Below are 21,987 nucleotides of genomic sequence, written 5' to 3' on the forward strand. Positions count from 1 at the left end.
GGCCTGATTGGTGGAATGCTGCAGAGATGGTTGTCATTCTGGAAGGTTCTCCCATCTCCACAGAGGAACTCTAGAGCTCTGTCAGAGTGACCATCAGGTTCTTGGTCACCTCCCTGACCAAGGCCCTTCTCCCCCGGTTGCTCAGTTTGGCCAGGCAACCAGCTCTAGGAAGAGTATTGGTGGTTCCAAACTTCTTCCATTTAAGAATAATTGAGGCCATTGTGTTCTTGGGGACCTTCAATGCTGCAGAAATTTGTTGGTACCCTTTGCCAGATCTGTGTCTCGACACAATCCTGTCTTGGAGCTCGACTGACAATTCCTTTGACCTTATGGCTTGGTTTTTGCTCTGACATGCACTGTCAACTGTGGGACCTTATTATAGACAGGTGTGTGCCTTTCCAAATCATGTCCAGTCAATTGAATGTACCACAGGTGGATCCAATCAAGTTGTAGAAACAACTCAGGGATGATCAATGGAAACAGGATGCACCTGAGCTCAATTTAGTGTCTCATTGTAAAGGGTCTGAATACTTATGTAATCAAGGTATTTCTGTATTTTATTTTTAATAAATGTGCCAACATTTTTAAAACTGTTTTCGCTTTGTCATTCTGTGTTATTGTGTGTAGATTGCTGAGGAATTTATTTTATTTAATCAATTTTAGAATAAGGCTGTAATGTAACAAAACGTGGAAAAAGTCAAGGGGTCTGAATACTTTTCAAAAGCCCTGTGTAACTTTATTTGCTGGATTGCCTGTCTTTGCAATCATTTTATTTTTCTTTGCGCTCGTTAGCATATTTAGCTCGCAGGCTCCATGGGAATGTGCTATTACTCATTTTGCTAGCATTCTTGTAATAGACGCCGATGGGCTTTTTTGGGCTTTTTTTTGCACTCCTTGTGTACTAAGCCTGTAATACCGTCAATCCTGCAGTGAGGGAAGGACAGTATGACGATATGACCCTACTGTACATCATGCTATACCACAATAAACATAAATATAACATGCCGAGACTCAGTTCATTGAGTGCTTTTGACGTGACAGATTTTGCGCCAATCTCCGCTGCACTCTATCAGCACCCTACACAGTCAAGCAAGGCAGTTTTGGTAATAAATATAGGCTACAAGATACATAGGCTGTTTGTAATAGGTGAATTACCCTATATGAATGAAGCCATACACACAGCTGCCTTACCAATATAATGCAAACGAAATGCTGAAAGTAGTAGCCTAGTTATTAACGCATTCAAACAGCCATGCACAGCTGTCTTGATAAATAAATAGGCCTACAGGCCCACTTTAAACATGGAAAATCATCCAACTCATGAGTTCAGCAAAACATTTTGAAATGGCACAATAGACTTCTGTGAATCAAGTTCGAACATGTTTCCAATACGTACAGTTCCATTTACAACCACGAAAACCAATAGGCTACCAAGAACACCAATAGGCTACCAAGAACACCAATAGGCTACCAAGAACACCAATAGGCTACCAAGAACACCAATAGGCTACCAAGAACACCAATAGGCTACCAAGAACACCAATAGGCTACCAAGAACACCAATAGGCTACCAAGAACACCATAATAGAATGTATCTATTTCTATGATGAAACATACCACTATGTAGCTATACCCACTTGTGTCAGTTGGGTTCTTGCATTGGAATTATATTGAATTCTCCTTCAAATACTTTTGACCAAGAAGTGACAGGTTGTGCTCTATCAGCACCATGGACAGTGCCCTACAAATTAAAGCAATATTTTTTTTATCAAAACCAATCAGCTAGATTGTTTCTTACCTTTTCAGAAGAGCCACATTTATGTCGCATTAAAACAGCCTAGAACTAATTACATCAACACTTCCTTGTGTTTTAATCTGTAGCTTATGCAACACTTTTATAGCCTATTGTTTTTTTGGGGTTTTACTTTCCTAAAACAATAGTTGTCCACCTCACGGTTCAGCTGTCGGAGGTTTGAGCACTTAATGTGTCATGCCATTGCCTGCATAGGCCTATTGGCTTTGGCAACCACTGTATTCATATTAATATATATATATATATATATATATATATATATACATACACACAGTTGAAGTTGGAAGTTTACATACACCTTAGCCAAATACATTTAAACTCAGTTTTTCACAATTCCTGATATTAAATCCTAGTAAAAATTCCCTGTCACTTAGGATCACCACTTTATTTTAGGAACGTGAAATGTCAGAATAATAGTAGAGAGAATGATTTATTTCAGCTTTTATTTCTTTCATCACATTCCCAGTGGGTCAGAAGTTTACATACGCTCAATTAGTATGTGGTAGCATTGCCTTTAAATTGTTTAACTTTGGTCAAACATTTTGGGTAGACATCCACAAGCTTCCCATAATAAGTTGTGTGAATTTTGGCCCATTCCTCCTGACAGAGTCAGGTTTGTAAGCCTCCTTGCTCGCACACGCTTTTTCAGTTCTGCCCACACATTTTCTATCAGATTGAGGTCAGGGCTTTGTGATGGCCACTCCAATAGCATGACTTTGTTGTCCTTAAGCCATTTTGCCACACCTTTGGAAGTATGCTTGGGGTCATTGTCCATTTCGAAGACCCATTTGTGACCAAGCTTTAACTTCCTTAACTTTAACTTCCTGTCTTGAGATGTTGCTTCAATATATCCACATAATTTTCCTTCCTCATGAAGCCATCTATTTTGTGAAGTGCACCAGCCCCTCTTGCAGCAAAGCACCCCCACAACATGATACTGCCACCCCCGTGCTTCGCGGTTGGGATGGTGTTCTTCGGCTTCCAAGCTTCCCCCTTTTTCCTGCAAACATATAACGATCATTATGGCCAAACAGTTTTATTTTTGTTTCGTCAGACCAGAGGACATTTCTCCAAAATGTACGGTCTTTTTTTTATGGTTTTGGAGCAGTTGCTTCTTCCTTGCTGAGCAGCCATTCAGGTTATGTCGATAGAGGACTCGTACTGTGGATAAATATACTTTTGTACCTGTTTCCTCCAGCATCTTCACAAGGTCCATTGCTGTTGTTCTGGGATTGATTTGCACTTTTCGCACCATCTCCTTCCTGAGCGGTATGGCGGCTGAGTGGTCCCATGGTGTTTATACTTGAGTACTATTATTGAGAGAGAGAGAGAGAGAGAGAGAGAGAGAGAGATGCATTACGTTATCCTTGTCAGATATAGACGTACGGAAAGAGGCTAGTTCATTTATTTTCTTAGAAAGATAAGCATTGTATTGTTAGATTATAGGAGTAACTCTGGTAGGCCTAAGACATTCTTCCACATGTCAAGTTCAACTGTCGGAATCATTTGGCCACACCACACCAACCTTCACTAAAGAATCTTAACTTTATTAGGGTAGTATCAAAAGTAACTCAAGCCATTGTTGATAGGGAAAATACGAGCAAGGTATTATATTGCGGCAAACGTTACAGTTGGAACTTAATTTGGCCCCAAAAAATGGCTGAACAGAATTAAACAAATCAAATTGTATTTGTCAAATGCGCCGAATACAACAGGTGTAGTAGACCTTACAGTGAAATGCTTACTTATAAGCCCTAACCAACAATGCTTTAAAAAAAATTTGTTAAATAGAAAATAAAAGTAACAAATAATTAAACAGCAGCAGTAAAATAACGAGCAGTACTATATACAGGGGGTACAGGTACCGGCAAACTGGTTTAAACCTTCACAATAGTTTTGTATAGGCTATATTGCAGCAATATCCAAGAAAGGCTAGTGCCTACCATATCCAACAAATGAGAGCAATATACTAATGATATTTATTTTACAACAGGCCTACTTATAATCTTAAACTATATATGGAGCAGTGACCCTAGTGACTTTCCATAGCCCCCCTACACACACATCGAGGCGTGCTCAAGCACAATGAAGGGGGCAGAAGTTTCAACTGAGGGGCTAAGCCCCCTTTTGCCCCATCGTGGAGCAGGAAGTAAAAGTAGCTAGATTGAAGAGAACATTCCCCCCCGACTGGGTACAGTGTTGAGAGACAGAGCCGAGTCTCTGAGGTGTCAGTGTGGAGGGCCACACAGGACTTCTTAGACCAAAGCTCTGTGTGTGGAGGGCTGTGCTATGAAAGACAGGGGCCCCATAGAGGGCTGTGAGGGGCCACTGGGGGCCCGCTGCTTTCTCCATCTCAGCTTTGGGGTCACTGAGAGATGGCAGGGGTACCAGCCAGAGGACAGACGCCTTAGGAGACACACTCACTCACATACACCACCACCACAGGGCTCCGCGTCATTCGGCCCTGTCACTCTATTCCCCATCCACACGTCAGCACTCACACACACACTCACATACACACAGACTGTACACACACACACACACACAGACACTGGTGTCTCCATAGAGAGCTGTTTTCTAAGACCACCCCAGGGTGTCTATCTCTGGCCTTACAGAGACGAACTATCTCAAGCTCCTTTAGTTTCTCTAAGCTAGAGTGAGGGAGTTTATGTAAGAGTCTTTGAAAAGATACCTTTGGGGGATGAGGAGGGTTTGTAACGGAGACTGCTGATACCAGAGTCTACTGATAAGGTTACACCTACACCTAGATATACACTGAGTGTACAAAACATTAAGAACCCCTTTCTAAATATTGAGTTGCACCGGGATGCTGGCCCATGTTGACTCCAATACTTCCCACAGTTGTGTCAAGTTGGCTGGATGTCCTTTGGGTGGTGGACCATTCTTGATACACACGGGAAACTGATGAGCGTGAAAACCCAGCAGCGTTGTAGTTCTTGACACACTCAAACCCTGTGCTCCTGGCACCTACTATCACACCCCGTTCAAAGACACTTACATCTGTTGTCTTTCCCTTTCACCCTCTGAATGGCACACACACCTTCCATGTCTGAATTGTCTCAAGGCTTAAAAATCCTTCTTTAACCTGTTTCCCCTTCATCTACACTGATTTGAAGTGGATTTAACAAGGATTCGCCTGATCAGTCGGTCATGGAAAGAGCGTGCGTTCTTAATGTTTTGTGCACTCAGTGTACCGTATATACCTGTTCAAGGTGTTGTAATGATCACTATACAGCTGGCGAGGATGTAAAACATGTTCATACGTGACTCTGCATCTGTGGTGGTGTAGGAAAACTACACTGCATAATGAATAATCATCTGTGGTGGTGTAGGAAAACTACACTGCATAATCAATAATCATCTGTGGTGGTGTAGGAAAACTACACTGCATAAATCAATAATCATCTGTGGTGGTGTAGGAAAACTACACTGCATAAATCAATAATCATCTGTGGTGGTGTAGGAAAACTACACTGCATAATCAATAAGTGTGTCACCACTTTTAGGCTTTCTGACTGTATCTCTTTATTTCATTTCCTAAAGTAAGAAGTGGACGAAAATGTCAGTCTTTTTATATCACTGTAATTTTTAGTTTGTTTGATATTTGATATTTTGACGTCTGTATGTAGGATTTGGCTGAAGCAAACCCACAGAGTTGTAAATGGCTGTGTTAGGATCCTATTTAGAATTCACCACAGCACAATACCACATGATGCCTATTAGGCAATATAATACTTAATCTAAATCAATTAGTTTTAATTACGTTATGATTACTGTGACACCTTGAGGAAGAAATGTATTAAAACGTGTCGTCTTTTTGATTGAATTAAAACATGTCATTAAAAAGGATAATGAGTCTTTGAAACTAAACATTAGGATTTGATTACTGTTCTCCTGTTGAGAGGTAGTGTTTAGATAAGTACAATACTGCTTATTAACGCTGAAATAATTGGCCTAAATTAGTGTCCTCTTTCCCCAACTCTCCATAGTCTGTTTGCTAATAAAGAGCTTCTGTTCTTCCCACTTATTAATTAGACAAGATACAGGAGGGGGTGGACGGGAGGGAGGAGAGCGAGAACGGAGATGGGTTGACAGAGTGAGTTGAGGAGAGAAGAAGGGGTTGTTTTTCTTCTCTACACTTGGTGCTGCTGTGTTTTGAATGTATTAGACAACAGACACCAACATAAAGCCTTTGTTGGTTTAGGAGACAGGGTTGGGAGTGACACTAGGCCATCTATTCCATGCAAGTACTACTTATTTTTATACAACACTATTGAGTGAGATTATCTGCCCAAGGACAAAGAGTATGCGGAGGTCAAAGTGCATACAGAGGTCAGAGTCACATCAGCCACATGTCTAGACTGAAGGGCAAGTGTTGTGCTGTTGTTGAGCTGATTTAAAACCATTTTCCTCAGCAGGTAATTTGATTCTGGGAGCTTGGTGATAGGTGGTCCAGGGTCGCTACAGCTGTCACACACACACACACTCCCTGTTTGTGCGTGTCAGTGTAATAGAGGGTAGAGCCAGAGGGTTGGGGCTAAACATCTCCATTAGATTTCAATTCTAACAACACAGAGGCAGGTGACCTGTGACCTCATGAAGCACTTACGGAGCTTTCACCTTTGTCATATGACCTGGGAGTCACAGAGCTGGGGTACAGGTGGTTAGAGACAGTTATTATCGGTTTAGTAACGTTCCTGTTCCTTTTACTTTCTAACGTTGGACAGCTTTTCACACTATATATACAGTGGGGAGAACAAGTATTTGATACACTGGCGATTTTGCAGGTTTTCCTACTTACAAAGCATGTAGAGGTCTGTCATTTTTATCATAGGTACACTTCAACTGTGAGAGACGGAATCTCACATTGTATGATTTTTATTTGCATTTTATTGCATGAAATAAGTATTTGAAAATCAGAAAAGCAGAACTTAATATTTGGTATAGAAACCTTTGTTTGCAATTACAGAGATCATACGTTTCCTGTAGTTCTTGACCAGGTTTGCACACACTGCAGCAGGGATTTTGGCCCACTCCTCCATTACAGACCTTCTCCAGATCCTTAGCAGCTCACTAACAGTACCTTTTTTCCTCCTCTCCTCTCCTCTCCTCTCCTCTCCTCTCCTCTCCTCTCCTCTCCTCTCCTCTCCTCTCCTCTCCTCTCCTCTCCTCTCCTCTCCAGTGGGATGCTATAACAGAGATGGATGAACACAACCGTCCCATCCATACCTTCCAGGTGTGTCACGTGATGGAACCCAACCAGAACAACTGGCTACGCTCCAACTGGATCTTCCGCCAGGCCGCACAGAAGGTGGGTTGGGGTTTTGATAGATGGCTCAGTAGGTTGGAGAATGGTGCTGGTAACACCTGGTTTGTGGGCTTAATTCCCACAAGGGACACATATACTAACCAATTCTATTTCCTGTAAGTGGCTTTGAATAATACATCATCTACTGTACTTGACTGTTTATTATTTATCCAAGGTGTATGTGGAGCTGCGGTTCACTCTGAGAGACTGTAACTCCATCCCCTGGGTGTCTGGGACCTGCAAGGAGACCTTCAACCTTTTCTACTATGAGACAGACGAGTCCCACGGGGTCAAGTTCAAACCCTCCCAGTACACCAAGATCGACACCATCGCTGCAGACGAGAGCTTCACTCAGATGGATCTGGGAGACCGCATTCTGAAGCTCAACACAGAGGTCCACTTCATTTCATTCAATTTCAATAATATGTGATTTATTTCTAGTCTGTTTCTGCTCCCTTGCCAACTCCTATTGTTTGGCATGACAATTTCCTACAAGGGGAAATTGTGCAGGCACTGCATACCAGGGTTTAATTCAATTAACTGTCCTAATCCCCAATGGGCAATCATTGTTCATGTGAATTGTTTCTATAGGTGCGGGAAGTGGGTCCTATCTCCAGGAAGGGTTTGTACCTGGCGTTCCAGGACATTGGGGCGTGCATCGCCCTGGTCTCAGTCAGGGTGTACTATAAGAAGTGTCCCTTCACCCTGAGGAACCTGGCCTCCTTCCCTGACACCGTGCCCCGGGTCGACTCCTCCTCCCTGGTGGAGGTCAGGGGGGCGTGTGTGGAGCATGCTGAGGAGAGGGACACGCCCAAACTGTACTGCGGCGCTGATGGTGATTGGCTGGTGCCTCTGGGGAAGTGTGTCTGTAGCGTGGGCTACGAGGAGATGGACGGGGCGTGTTTCGGTGAGTGACATGATTTGATCTGTCCACCTTTCTTTTTCTCTCCCTCTCTTGATCTCAATTCAATTTCAATTCAATTTAAGGGCTTTATTGGCATGGGAAACACATGTAAACATTGCCAAAGCAAGTGAAATAGATAATAAACAAAAGTTAAATAAACAATACAAATTAACAGTAAACATTACATTCACAAAAGTTCCAAAAGAATAAAGACATTTCATATTATGTCTATATACAGTGTTGTAATGATGTGCAAATGGTTAAAGGACAAAATAGAAAATAAATAAACATAAATATGGGTTGTATTTACAATAGTGTTAGTTTTTCATTGGTTGACCTTTTCTTGTGGCAACAGGTCACAGATCTTGCTGCTGTGATTGCACACTGTGGTATTTCACCCAATAGATATGGGAGTTTTTCAAATTTGTTTTCAAGTTCTTTGAGGGTCTGTGTTATTTGAAGGAAATATGTGTCTCTAATATGGTCATGCATTTGGCAGGAGGTTAGGAAGTGCCGCTCAGTTTCCACCTCATTTTGTGGGCAGTGTGCACATAGCCTGTCTTCTCTTGAGAGACAGGTTTGCCTTCGGCGGCCTTTCTCAATAGCAAGGCTATGCTCACTGAGTCTGTACATGCTCAAAGATTTCCTTAATTGTGAGTCAGTCACAGTGGTCAGGTATTCTGCCGCTGTGTACTCTCTGTTTAGGGCCAAATAGCATTCTAGTTTGCTCTGTTTTTTTGTAAATTCTTTCCAATGTGTCAAGTAATTCTCTTTTTGTTTTCTCATGATTTGGTTGGGTCTAATTGTGTTGCTGTCCTGGGGCTCTGTAGGGTGTGTTTGTGTTTGTGAACAGAGCCCCAGGACCAGCTTGCTTAGGGGACTCTTCTCCAGGTTCATCTCTCTGTAGGTGATGGCTTTGTTATGGAAGGTTTGGGAATCGCTTCCTTTTAGGTGGTTGTAGAATTTAACGTCTCTTTTCTGGATTTTGATAATTAGCGGGTATCGGCCTAATTCTGCTCTGCGTGCATTATTTGGTGTTCTACGTTGTACACGGAGGATATTTTTTGCATTATTCTGCAAGCATAGTCTCAATTTGGTGTTTGTCCCATTTTGTGAGTTCTTGGTTGGTGAGCGGACCCCAAACCTCACAACCATAAAGGGCAATGGGTTGTATGACTGATTCAAGTATTTTTTGCCTAATTTTATGTTCCTTCTGATGGCATAGAAGGACCTTCTTGCCTTGTCTCTCAGATTGTTCACAGCTTTGTGGAAGTTACCTGTGGCGCTGATGTTTAGGCCGAGGTATGTATTGTTTTTTTGTGTGCTCTAGGTCAACGGTATCTAGATTGTATTTGTGGTCCTGGCAACTGGACCTTTTTTGGAACACAATTATTTTTGTCTTACTGATATTTACTGTCAGGGCCCAGGTCTGACAGAATCTGTGTAGCAGATCTAGGTGCTCTCTGTGTAGGTTCCTCTCCGTCTCTGTCCATCCCTCCCTCTCATGATCTATTTATCCATCTCAGTAGCCCCCCAATCTCTCTCTCTCTCTCTCTCTCTTTGTTTACCTCTTTCCAACCCCCTCATTCCATGTATTTACAGTACTGCATACTGTGTCATATTTCATCTGAGTCATTTCTGAAGCTGTATGATATGAATACAGTTTAGCTAATGATTTATGTTGACCTCTGATTCATGGCTTTAGGTTGTTATGCTTGTAAACAAGAGGTTGGACACAGTACCAGTGTCTGTAGGCTCTTCATCAGCCGTGCTGACCTGCAGGGGGATTATATATGGCCTGGATTAATGTCCAGATTTTCATATCCTCATATCGTCCTTCAATCATACCGAGATATACAGTATTGCCGGCTTACTACACAAGGGGTCACCAAATAAAAAACACAAAGAAGCCCATTGGGTATCTATTTGTCACGTTCGTCGTAGTGAGAAGACCAAGGCGCAGCGTGAATTGAATACATGTTATATTTTAATGAAGACGGACACTAAACAAACTACAAAAACAAAATGAACGTGCCGCTATACTACAAACATGCAGACACAGGCAACTAGACATAGACAATAACCCACGAAATACCCAAAGAAGATGGCTGCCTAAATATGGTTCCCAATCAGAGACAACGGTAAACAGCTGCCTCTAAGTGAGAACCAATCTAGGCAACCATAGACATACATAAACACCTAGATGGTAAACAACCCCATAAACATACAAAACCCCTAGACAGTACAAAAACACATACATCACCCATGTCACACCCTGACCTAACCAAAATATATAAAGAAAACAAAGAATACTCAGGTCAGGGTGTGACACTATTACTAGAATGCAAACAAAATTAGCACAAATAATAGAGATTTTCCTTGGAGGCTGCTAGATAAATATGTGGCCCGTTTCAAGAAACGTATGTCGCATGTCACGACTTCATGTGAAATAAATGCTTGAACCACCCCCCTAGCAAAGCGGATGGGTCACTATTGTCTTGACATGTACACATGTTCATGAAATACAATAGATAGCCGTAATCACCCCCAGACACACCTAGCTAACTTGATGGGTTATGTTATCATCTGGCGAAGTGGAGTCTTTTTTGTTTAGACATGTAGCTTGCTAGCTAGCTAAACGATTAACCATAATCCCAACCCACAGCTACAGTAGAAACGGATTGTCATAGCTAGCCGCCATTCATGAAATGTTGTAGTATGAATCTGCAGGTAGCTAATGCTAACTAACTATTGTAGGTTCAAGTTTAGATAGCTAGCTAACATTAGGCTGTAACTAGCAATACAAATGAGTTTCTGTGATACGAATAGTATTACGACAGATACACGTAACGTTAGCTAGTGAGCCAGAAAGCTAACATCCACTAGCTTACACTACAGTTTAACTTTAAAATTCGACACTTAAAATATCTGAAAATGTAGCTGGAACCGTTGTATCAAGTCACTCCGGTTCACACTGACGTGTGCAGAAAGTAGTCCATCACAACTTTTTCCCACTGATCTTTGTCGACAGCGCATGATAAATTCAGGGCAGCATTGTTGTTGAGAGCAGTAGCAGCACTTTTGCAGTTCTCCATGGCTAATGTTCTACTGTATCTTTCAAATAAGTGGCAGTAGCAAGGATTATCTACACATACTGAGCAGCTCATTTTATAGACAGAAGCATGCTACATGGCAGACCAATCCAAACTCATCTCACAGCATGTCCAGCCCATCCATTATCTTAGCCAATCCTGGGCAATCCAGCCCATCTCACTACTCTCCCTCTCTCCATCTCTCTCCTCCCCCCACTCTCTCCCTCTCTCCATCTCTCTCCTACCCCCACTCTCTCCATCTCTCTCCTACCCCCACTCTCCTCATCTTCCCTCTCCTCCCCCCACTCTCTCTCTCTCTCTCTCTCCTCCCCCCACTCTCTCCCTCACCTTCTCTCTCCCCTCCCCACTCTCTCCCTTCCTTAAACTCCCTCCTCATCTCATCTCATGTCTGTCTGTCTGTCTGTCTGTCTGTCTCTCTGTCTCTGTCTCTGTCTCTGTCTCTGTCTGTCTCTCTCTCTCTCTCTCTCTGTATCTCTCCGTCCCTCGTTTTTATTTGTTATCCTGTGGTATCGGTGTGGTGCAGATAGGCAGAGCCACAAGCAGCTCTACAAAGCCAGATGTGTCATCCTCTATCCTTAATTATCCTGCCATCCCTCCTTCTCACTCCTGTCACCTCTCCTCCTCCTTCCATCTCTCCTCCTTTGTACCATCCCTCCCACTTTGCCATTCAGATGAGAAGTAATGTGAGGGGCTCTGGCTGTGTGGGTCTGATTTGCAGTGGGTTGGTACAGCCTGAACTATGGAACAGTAGGGGAGAGATGCTGTGTGGAACAGTAGGGGAGAGATGCTGTGTGGAACAGTAGGGGAGATATTCTGTAAAAAAATTTTTTTAAAAACATTGACTGCTATCGTGCTCTTTTTCTCTTTGCAGATGAGAGCATGAGGTATTAGTGTACAGTACACTTGGTGCTAGACTATGTTAGGGTAATGTGAGAGTGAAAGCTAGGGGTGTTGTCATCTCTCCGGATGTTATCAGTTTTAGGGGTCTGTCTGTAGTCTCAGCCTGCTGCCAGTGGCCATGTTGAGAGGATGTAATACAACTGACTGGGGAGGGAGACCTGTCTGTCTGTCTGTTGGTCCTCTGAAGCTGCTTTAAAGCCTGCCTGGCATCCAACCCAATGCTTTGTGTGTGTAGGTACTGTAAATGAGGGCAGTATAGTCAGGGGTCTCCTGCTGTGATCTGAGGCAAGGGCCAGGACACCTCGCTGTCAGGGATTACCTCTGCTGAGGCTGGCCAGACAGGGGTTTGATCCCTGGACTGTCTGTCTATCGGTCTGTCTGATGGTGGCTCTGGGTTGTCACTCCTTGGCTCCACTCTATGAGACATGGGGTGACACTAACAGAACTGGTTCAGGGCTATGCGACTGCATTTTATGTTTCTATCCATCTCAGAAGAGGATCTGCTTTAAGTTTTACACAAAGTGCTGTATTTACACATTTCAAATAAAGGCATTGTATATACACACAACACTCCCCCTGTCTGCCCCTAACTCTGATGGGAAGGCCAGCTACAGCACCCCCCTGGTTTGGGGGAGGAAAGGGCACTGACCCGTGGCCAGACTTTGGATCTGTCAGTTATGGGAGGTTGGGTCAGAGACTGGGGGGAGAGAGTGGGGGTCAAAGGTCAAAGCCATCTGGGACTGAAGATGTAGCCTCTTCTCTCTCTCTATCTCCAGTGTTCCCTCAGTCTCTCACCCACTCATTGTTCAGAGATGTCCTCTGCCCATGCAGCTTTGGGTTGTCATCAGTAGTAGTTGATGATGATTCATCTGTGGTGCAGATCTGAGAGGTTCACAGCTGCATGTACAGCTGCTCAGCAATCAGCCAGATAACATTTCACTACAGCTGTGATCAGAACTGAATTTCTAGTGTATTTCTTTCTTCTTCTAACTTTCCCCAATTCTTTACAGTCTATTGTCGCTTGGCACACCAGAATCGTTAAGATCTATTTTTAAGATCTGAGAGCAGGGATACTTGTAGATGCTGATAATGCAGCAGAGTACCTTTGCTGTCTCTGCTGACATGTACGGTGTACCCTTAAAACTGTGTCTGTCTGGGTTCCCGCCGACACTCCGCCCGACTGTCTGGCTTCCCGACGCATTTCAGGGAGCCCTGCTTGTCTGAAGAATTACTGAGCTCCCAGTTGACTGCTATCCTTACTCGACCCACAACTAAGAGTTTACTGAGAGGAAAACAGAGAGAGATACACAACTCTGAGACATTCTGTCTCTGGTCTAAACTCTGATCATCCATTACACTAAGGGTAAAGGAGATTCACCACATGTTTATGCTAATGTTTGAGGACATTACCTGAATTTAAACAACCTCAAACATTAATCTATCTCTCTGTTGTGTTCCACCTAGAACGAGAACGCCTATTCTCCCCCTCTCTCTCTCCATCCCTCCCTACCTCTTTCCCTCTTACTTTAGTAGATTTAACAGTTGTGTTAGTCTTTGCCCTGTGGGCAAGGCGATGTGTAGCCATTATAAAGCCATGTCAGCCCTAAACTAGGGCCTGCTCATTGTTCCAGCAGTCACACAGTAGTTATTTAACCTCCACGCTGCCTGGTCTGCCGCAGGGATTCCAGGGTGTCAGGAGGACCAAACGCTAATACATCAGTCCCACATCACCTCGACTCAACACACTCTTATGTACTATATAGTGCATTCGGAGAGTATTCAGACCACTTGACTTAATCCACATGTTGTTACAGTACAGCCTTATTTCCTCATCAATCTACACACAGTACCCCATGATGACAAAGCACAAACATGCTTGGTTTTTATTTTGCAAAAAAAAAAAGAAGACATTTACATAAGTATTCAGACCCTTTACTCAGTACTTTATTGAAGCGGCTTTGGCAGCGATTACAGCCTCGAGTCTTTTTGGGTATGACTACAAGCTTCGCACACCTGTATTTGGGGAGTTTCTCTCCCATTCTTCTCTGCAGATCCTATGGCACAGCTATTTTCAGGTCTCTCCAGAAATGTTTGATCAGGCTCTGGCTGGGCCACTCAAGGACATTCGTAGACTTGTCCCAAAGCCACTCCTGCGTTATCTTGGCTTAGGCTCATTGTCCTGTTGGAAGGTGAACCTTCGCACCAGTTTACGGTCCCCCTGTGCTCTTGAGCAGGTTTTCATCAAGGATTTCTCTGCACTTTGCTCCTTTAATCTTTGCCTCGTTCCTAACTAGTCTCCCTGTCTCTGCCGCAGAAAAACATCCTCACAGCATGATGCTGCCCCCACCATGCTTCACCGTAGGGATGGTGCGAGGTTTCCCCCAGACATGACGCTTATCATTCAGGCCAAAGAGTTCAATCTTGGTTTCATCAGACCAGAGAATCTTGTTCCTCATGGTCTGAGAGTCTTTAGGTGCCTTTTGGCAAACTCCAAGCGCAGAGTCTTGGTGTTTCCAAACTTCTTCGATTTAAGAAAGATGTAGGTCATTGTGTTCTTGGGGAACTTCAATGCTGCAGACATTTTTTGGTACCCTTCCCCAGATCTGTGCCTCGACACAATCCTGTCTCGGAGCTCTACGGACAATTCCTTCGATCTCGTGGCTTGGTTTTTGCTCTGACATGCACTGTCAACTGTGTGACCTTATATAGACCGGTGTGTGCCTTTGTAAATCATGTCCAATCAGTTTAATTTACCACAGGTGGACTCCAAGTTGCAAGGATGATCAATGGAAACAGGATGCACCTGAGCTCAATTTTTTGTGCCACAGCAAAGGGTCTGAATACTTTTATAAATAACGTATTTCTGTTTTTTATTTTTTATACATTAGCAAAAAAAATCAAAACCAGTTTTTTCTTTGTAATAATGGAGTGTTGTGTATAGAATGATGAGGAACATTTTTCATTCAATCCATTTTAGAATAAGGCTGTAACGTAACAACATGTGGAAAATGGAAGGGGTCTGAATACCTTCCAAATGGACTGGAGATAGAGACACAAGATTTTGAGCATAGTCACAGAGATCATTATAAGAGAGCTATCTATAGGGTCAATAAAAAATGTATCAGCTTAAACTCCCCCAATCTTAACCCCACAAAACTGACTGAAGGTCAGTGTCAAGGGGCAACTTCTTCCTCCAGGTCCACCACAAGGCCACAATCCTGTTAGTGTAGGCAGTGACAGAAGCAAAGGAATAACAGCTACAAAGTAATGTTCTGACAGCTCACACATTGCCCTGCAACACTAACTTAAGCCATGCCGGTTCCCTTCCTCTCTCTCTCTGTAAGCCTCTATGGGAAAATGATTACTGTGCATTGCCGTGACATTTCATTTCCCATCTGAATATGTGAGGTTTTCAGCTTCCATTATACTGGGATCTTGTAGTTTTTCACCACAATTATCAACACAATGCTTAACCTTACTGGTTGTAGACTTCAGCCGAGGCTCCTTTCCAGAGAAAAGATTTCCTGAGCTACACCACTGCAGTATAGAGACATCATTTATAACAGATCTGTCTCTGTCTCTGCAACACATTGATCCAGCTGAGGTATAAATCACAACAACACTGCTCAGATGGAGTTAGTGTCGGAGATGTTGTTTTTTCCGCACACAACTTTCAACAAGTTTAGTAGAGAAAAGTTCAGGATGTCAACATAGCCTTCACATGTTTGAAGTGTGACTGAAAAGTATTTTATCAGTCAGTTTTATCTGTGTTAGACTCTACTTTCCTCTGTTGTCAGTGCTGGGGCTGTGTGTGACCTGCCAGGTTGTGTGTGTGTGTGTGTGTGTGTGTGTGTGTGTGTGTGTGTGTGTGTGTGTGTGTGTGTGTGTGTGTGTGTGTGTGTGTGTGTGTGTGTGTGTGTGTGTGTGTGTGTGTGGTGGATCAGTAGGCCTCCACTCCTTTTTAGCTCTTCAGCCTTACAGAGAGTGAGTGAGTGAGTGACTGAGTGAGTGACTGAGTGAGTGAGTGCCGGACAGGGGCTGTAGTGATGGATAGGACCAATGTCCCACCGCTGATCCTATATATAAACATCACTCACTCTACAGGAGACTTATTGAACCCTGAGTTAATATCAGACATCAGTACACAAACACAAACAGAGAAGCTATCTGAAGAGACACATGGCAGGAATGTTGGTGTGACATTTCAGGGAAGGAGTGTTGTGGTGTAACAAGCATCGGCCTGCCGCTTATTTGGTCCAGTCTTGAGAGACCTCTCATGTGTTAGAAACACACACACACACACACACTGGCTGGTTCTCAATGACACTTCTCAGATCCCAAGGACAAACTGGAGGTGTATCAGACACAGGAGCTTGGAGAGCTTTTTATCATGCATCAGCTCTGTCTCTCTCTGTGTCTCTCTCTCTGTGTCTGTCTCTGTCTCTGTCTCTGTCTCTGTCTCTGTCTCTGTCTCTCTCTCTCTCTCTCTCTCTCTCTCTCTCTCTCTCTCTCAGAGGAAACAAAATGTTGGCATTCTGAAGCAGATATGATTTTAGTGTGAGAGTATTTGCAGATGGGAATGTGTGCGCACCCATGCATTAAATGTGTATGATCTTAAATGAGAGGATATTGCTTCTTTGTTATTATGTTATTATCGTAAACATTAGATGATGTATCTAATGTGTATTATATCTCTGCATATGTATTGGAGGTCTCTTTGAATGCTTACAGTATGCAAATGTCTCTCTCCATCGAGCTGTTATTAGTCTTACAGCCTCCAGTTGAAAGGGATTGAGCTCAATTAACAAGACGAGAATAAAACTACAGTTTATCCACCAGTCTAAAACACACACACACACACACACACACACACACACACACACACACACACACACACACACACACACACACACACAGTCCAAATGAAAACCTCAGTAAATGTTGTGGTTTAGGTGTTCATACATCTCCATAGCACTCAACTGAATCACCAACTGACAATTCCAGTGTTAGAGATTCAACTGTAGGGATCTTCTTCAGTTCTATTTCTTTAACTTGTACTTCTAGGTCCTCCGTAAACAACAGTCATGACTGTATCCTACCCCTCCCTGAGGCTCAACCAGCTCACCTCTCATCCTCTATCCCTCACTTCAAACCACTTACATCATCCAGAACATCCCAAACAACCATATGTTCTCTCATGTTTTCTCCCTCTCAACTCTCTAAACTGTAATTGAGGACAAATGCAGAGCGTCTCATGCTGTTAATTAGGCCTGTGTGGGAGGGGTTTACCCAGCACCTAGAGATCCACAGTGTGTTATCTTCATCTGATAATCTAAAGAATATATTATGCAGATTACCGTCAGCACGCTGTACGCTGCACCAAGTTTGCGATGTGAACTCTCTGTGACTTCTGCCTCTTTCTTTCTTTCCCACTGTTACTTCAAAGACTACAGTGATCAAAGACTGGAGAAAAAAGCATCCCCTGAGGTACGGCGGCGCTCGCAAACACGTCCTCCGTCACACCGAGCTGCTCTGCGCCGCGCTGCGTTCACTGAACAAAGGCAGCGCAGGTTCCGACGCGTTTTATATTTTACCAACATAAGTCCTGTCAGTCGTGAAACATTTCAATTGATTGTTTTGGGTTATGTTTCTATTTTGAAATGTAAGCCGTGACACTGAATAAGTCATTAAAGAAGACTGTGTGTGTGTGTGTGTGTGTGTGTGTGTGTGTGTGTGTCTCTCTCTCTGGCCTAGATAACACAGATCACAGGTCTGTATGAACGAAGACCTAGGTTGTCATAAATGAAAGAGTGCCTAGAGGACGAGAGGGGGAAAGACAGCAATTTGTGTCACCCCATATGAGATTTAACACAATGACGGCCAAAGCAGGGTTTGATGACAGGCCTCGTATATGGTGTCTATATCCTGCTCAGTGACAGGTCACTGATAATAGCTTGTTTTGTCCCTCAGCATTAGACACACTGCTTTTACACCCTCATGTCCAATCATGTAAATACTCACATAGCCTAATGTGATATCCCTGTTTTAGAAGCAGACTTTAACATGCGATTCCAATTCATGCTGGGATTTTAGGCTGGACTGGAGTAAACTGGCCTGGTTAAGCATATTTTTAAATTCCCTGACAGCCATGACATCAACACAATGCTTAACCTTACTGGTTGTAGACTTCAGCCGAGGCTCCTTTCCAGAGAAAAGATTTCCTGAGCTGCACCACTGCAGTATAGAGACATCATTTATAACAGATCTGTCTCTTAACCCTCTCAAGTCTACCCTCTTTCCTCTCACTGGTCAGCACCATCCTTCCGGCTCTCCCTTCATCGCTACCTCTCTCCCTCCTTCCCCCGCTATACCTTATTCTGTCCATCCTGTTCTCCATCCATCCCTCCAGTCCTCTAGTTGGCTGGTAGCTGAGCAGTGTGAGAGACAGTGAGCAAAGGACTGAGTTTAACTAGCAGTAGGGGTCCCTCAATCTGACTGTCCAGCCTTCTCTGCCTGGACAAGCACGTTAGTTACGCTGGCACACACACACACACACACACACACACACACACACACACACACACACACACACACACACACGGCATCCTGTGGCTAGCTCTAATTCAGCAGCTCAGTGCAGTAACAGATAGCAGTAAGTGGGTCAGTTAAACAGAAGGTGTGGTGTCAGAAAGCCCTCCCCTACAGGGTCGATTTACTGTGAACTCTGACTGACCCTTCTGAAGCAGCGCTGCACAATGGTTCTAAATCAGCTTGGCCGAAACCGTGTGAATTATGCTGGCAACTGTATTGATATGGATGAGAGAGTGGAGAAACTATTGGGCTGGGTTTGCTGGGGTGGGTATGTACGACATGTTGGATAACATTGCCAGCTATAATTTTAGTAGGACATTGGTTTAACTGTACAGTGAAGCAGGGCTCATAGTACTAAGATTAAAAATTATTGTTGTTTGAATTTCACATTTCCCCAAACTCTTAATCTATTCCATAGCAAGGCCAATCAGCAGAATGAGAGAATAGTGTCAGAATAGTGTATATTACACCCTTAATGCGTTAGCATGCTTCAGTTCGGCTGGCGGCTAGCTGCAGTCGGCAAGGCGAACTAAACGAGTGAGTTCGCATACTCCCGTAAAAGACATTTGCTTGATAAACTGAAAAAAATACCTTATTAAGTAAATGGTACTGTTTGTCCATTTTGAGATGCTGTAGCCTCAAAATATTCAGAATTAATCTAAGATAAATCTGTTATTAACTTTGACGTTTTTGCCGAGGATATCTAACTATTTTACATCTAACTAAGATGTTTGATGCAGTATTTTGAAAAAATGTAAACGAGTCTTCTCTCGTTGAGTGACAACCTAGACTTTACTGAAGAATCCCTACTGTTGACCAATCACCGACGAAGGGGCGTAGACTTTGGCTTGCCTCAAGAAAAAATGTTTACTTACTGAAACCTTTACTGAAGTGCAAAACGTCACAAAATGTCTAAAAATCATATATGCAGGAACTCTTGGGACCTATTTGGGCAGGGGAGCGTGGCGGACGCCATTAGACTCCATCACACCACACATCTACTCTAATATCAGCACACATCTACTCTAATATCAGCACACATCTACTCTAATATCAGCACACATCTACTCTAATATCAGCACACATCTACTCTAATATCACCACACATCTACTCTAATATCACCACACATCTACTCTAATATCACCACACATCTACTCTAATATCAGCACACATCTACTCTAATATCACCACACATCTACTCTAATATCACCACACATCTACTCTAATATCAGCACACATCTACTCTAATATCACCACACATCTACTCTAATATCACCACACATCTACTCTAATATCACCACACATCTACTCTAATATCACCACACATCTACTCTAATACCACCACACATCTACTCTAATATCAGCACACATCTACTCTAAAATCAGTACACATCTACTCTAATATCAGCACACATCTACTCTAATACCACCACACATCTACTCTAATATCACCACACATCTACTCTAATATCTGCACACATCTACTCTAATATCAGCACACATATACTCTAATATCAGCACACATCTACTCTAATATCAGCACACATCTACTCTAATATCAGCACACATCTACTCTAATACCACCACACATCTACTCTAATATCACCACACATCTACTCTAATATCACCACACATCTACTCTAATATCACCACACATCTACTCTAATATCACCACACATCTACTCTAATATCACCACACATCTACTCTAATATCACCACACTTCAGAGGAAATGTGGAGGAGTGTGCATGTGTGACAGATTTAAAGAGACAAAGAAGAGTTTTATTTCTGTGTGATTGTGCTGTCTGTGTGTTTTATTATTCATCAGAGCTGTGGTTATTAGCTAGCACATCCCAGGCTTTCCATTCAACTGATATATGGTCATTGACCAGACAGAGGGGTTGGAGGGGGGGTGGGCAGAAAGCGACATACAGGCTGATTGATTGAAGGCATTTAATTCGGCATTGATCTGACTGTACATCTCCAAAGCTATTTAAAGTGTCATTATTCAGAGCTGTGCCCAAGTGTCTCTCCCCCCTCTCTCACTCGCTCCCTTCCTCTCTCCCTTGGTGTCTCACCCCTCAGTCACCCTATGAGACCCTGGTATGAATAATGTAGCATTAAGGGACGTGATTAGCTCTATGTGTGTGTGGACAGGGTGTTAGGGGCCCGGTGGTGTTGGCCCCTGGCCTCAATACCAGACAACCGTCTGTCTGCTGTCACACACACACACACACACACACACACACACACACACACACACACACACACACACCTGACAGAGTCACAGACCAGACCCCGCGGAACTGTCTTGTTCTCTCTCTCTCCATCCCTCTCTCTTCCTCTCTCTCGCCCTCACTCTCCACCTGTCCCTCTCTACTGTCTCTTTGTCTCTCTTTCTCTCCGTCTCTCTCTCTGTCGCTCTCTCTCTCTCTCACACACACACACACACACACACACACACACACACACACACACACACACACACACACACACCTGACAGAGTCACAGACCAGACCCCGCGGAACTGTCTTGTTCTCTCTCTCTCCATCCCTCTCTCTTCCTCTCTCTCTCGCCCTCACTCTCCACCTGTCCCTCTCTACTGTCTCTTTGTCTCTCTTTCTCTCCGTCTCTCTCTCCGTCGCTCTATCTCTCTCACACACACACACACACACACACACATAGACATAGAGGCCTCTCTGATCTAGTTACTGTGATGAAAGGGTAATTTGAAAGGGTTCATTTTATTTCGTGTGTGTGTGTGTGTGTGTGTGTGTGTGTGTGTGTCTTGATTTAGCTCTATTTCTTAAGCAGAGTGAAGGTTTATTTTTCAGATATGTCATGAATGAATCAGTAGAGGATGGTTAACCTCATCATTACACCATAGAGGTCAATACTGACACTAATACAGTTGCTAGTAAAATTCCTCTCCTTTAAGTGCTGTTCTTTTTTAAAACTTTGTTCAGTAACATTTAAAGAAAAAAGAGGGCAGTCAGATGTTCTCACATACAGCATCCCAGTCTACACTCTTACAAAAAAGGGTTCCAAAGGGGTTCTTCGGCTGTCCCCTCTGTGTAAAGAGTTCTACATGGAACACCAAAGGGGTCCCCTATGGAGACAGCCGAAGAACCCTTTTAAGTTCTAGATAGCACCTTTCTAAGAGTGTAGGGAGGGGAGATTTGAACAGCATCCATCTTCTAGCCTGTCTGGTTTGTCTGTGTGATACCAGCCTGATAGTGATGTCAGAGAGAGCTGATGTTTTACAGAAGGAATCTATTACAGTATCGACCAGATGGGTTCTTAGGCGGCAATGAGAATTCCTCATCTCTCTCTCTCT

At 43.3% G+C, this 21,987-nt stretch overlaps 1 protein-coding gene across 1 annotated transcript in view; it reads left to right on the forward strand.

Annotated features, from left to right (window-relative positions):
• Window positions 1-21,987, forward strand: part of LOC139380743 (ephrin type-A receptor 6-like) — a 193,992-nt gene that overhangs the window by 67,139 nt on the left and 104,866 nt on the right. Inside the window, exons 3-5 of the mRNA XM_071123725.1 lie at window positions 7,017-7,145; window positions 7,318-7,536; window positions 7,734-8,049. Of these exons, the coding sequence (XP_070979826.1) occupies window positions 7,017-7,145; window positions 7,318-7,536; window positions 7,734-8,049 (664 nt within the window). The remainder of the gene's footprint in view (window positions 1-7,016; window positions 7,146-7,317; window positions 7,537-7,733; window positions 8,050-21,987) is intronic.

The sequence above is a fragment of the Oncorhynchus clarkii genome, chromosome 22, assembly GCF_045791955.1.
Source record: "Oncorhynchus clarkii lewisi isolate Uvic-CL-2024 chromosome 22, UVic_Ocla_1.0, whole genome shotgun sequence".
Lineage (NCBI taxonomy): Eukaryota > Metazoa > Chordata > Actinopteri > Salmoniformes > Salmonidae > Oncorhynchus > Oncorhynchus clarkii.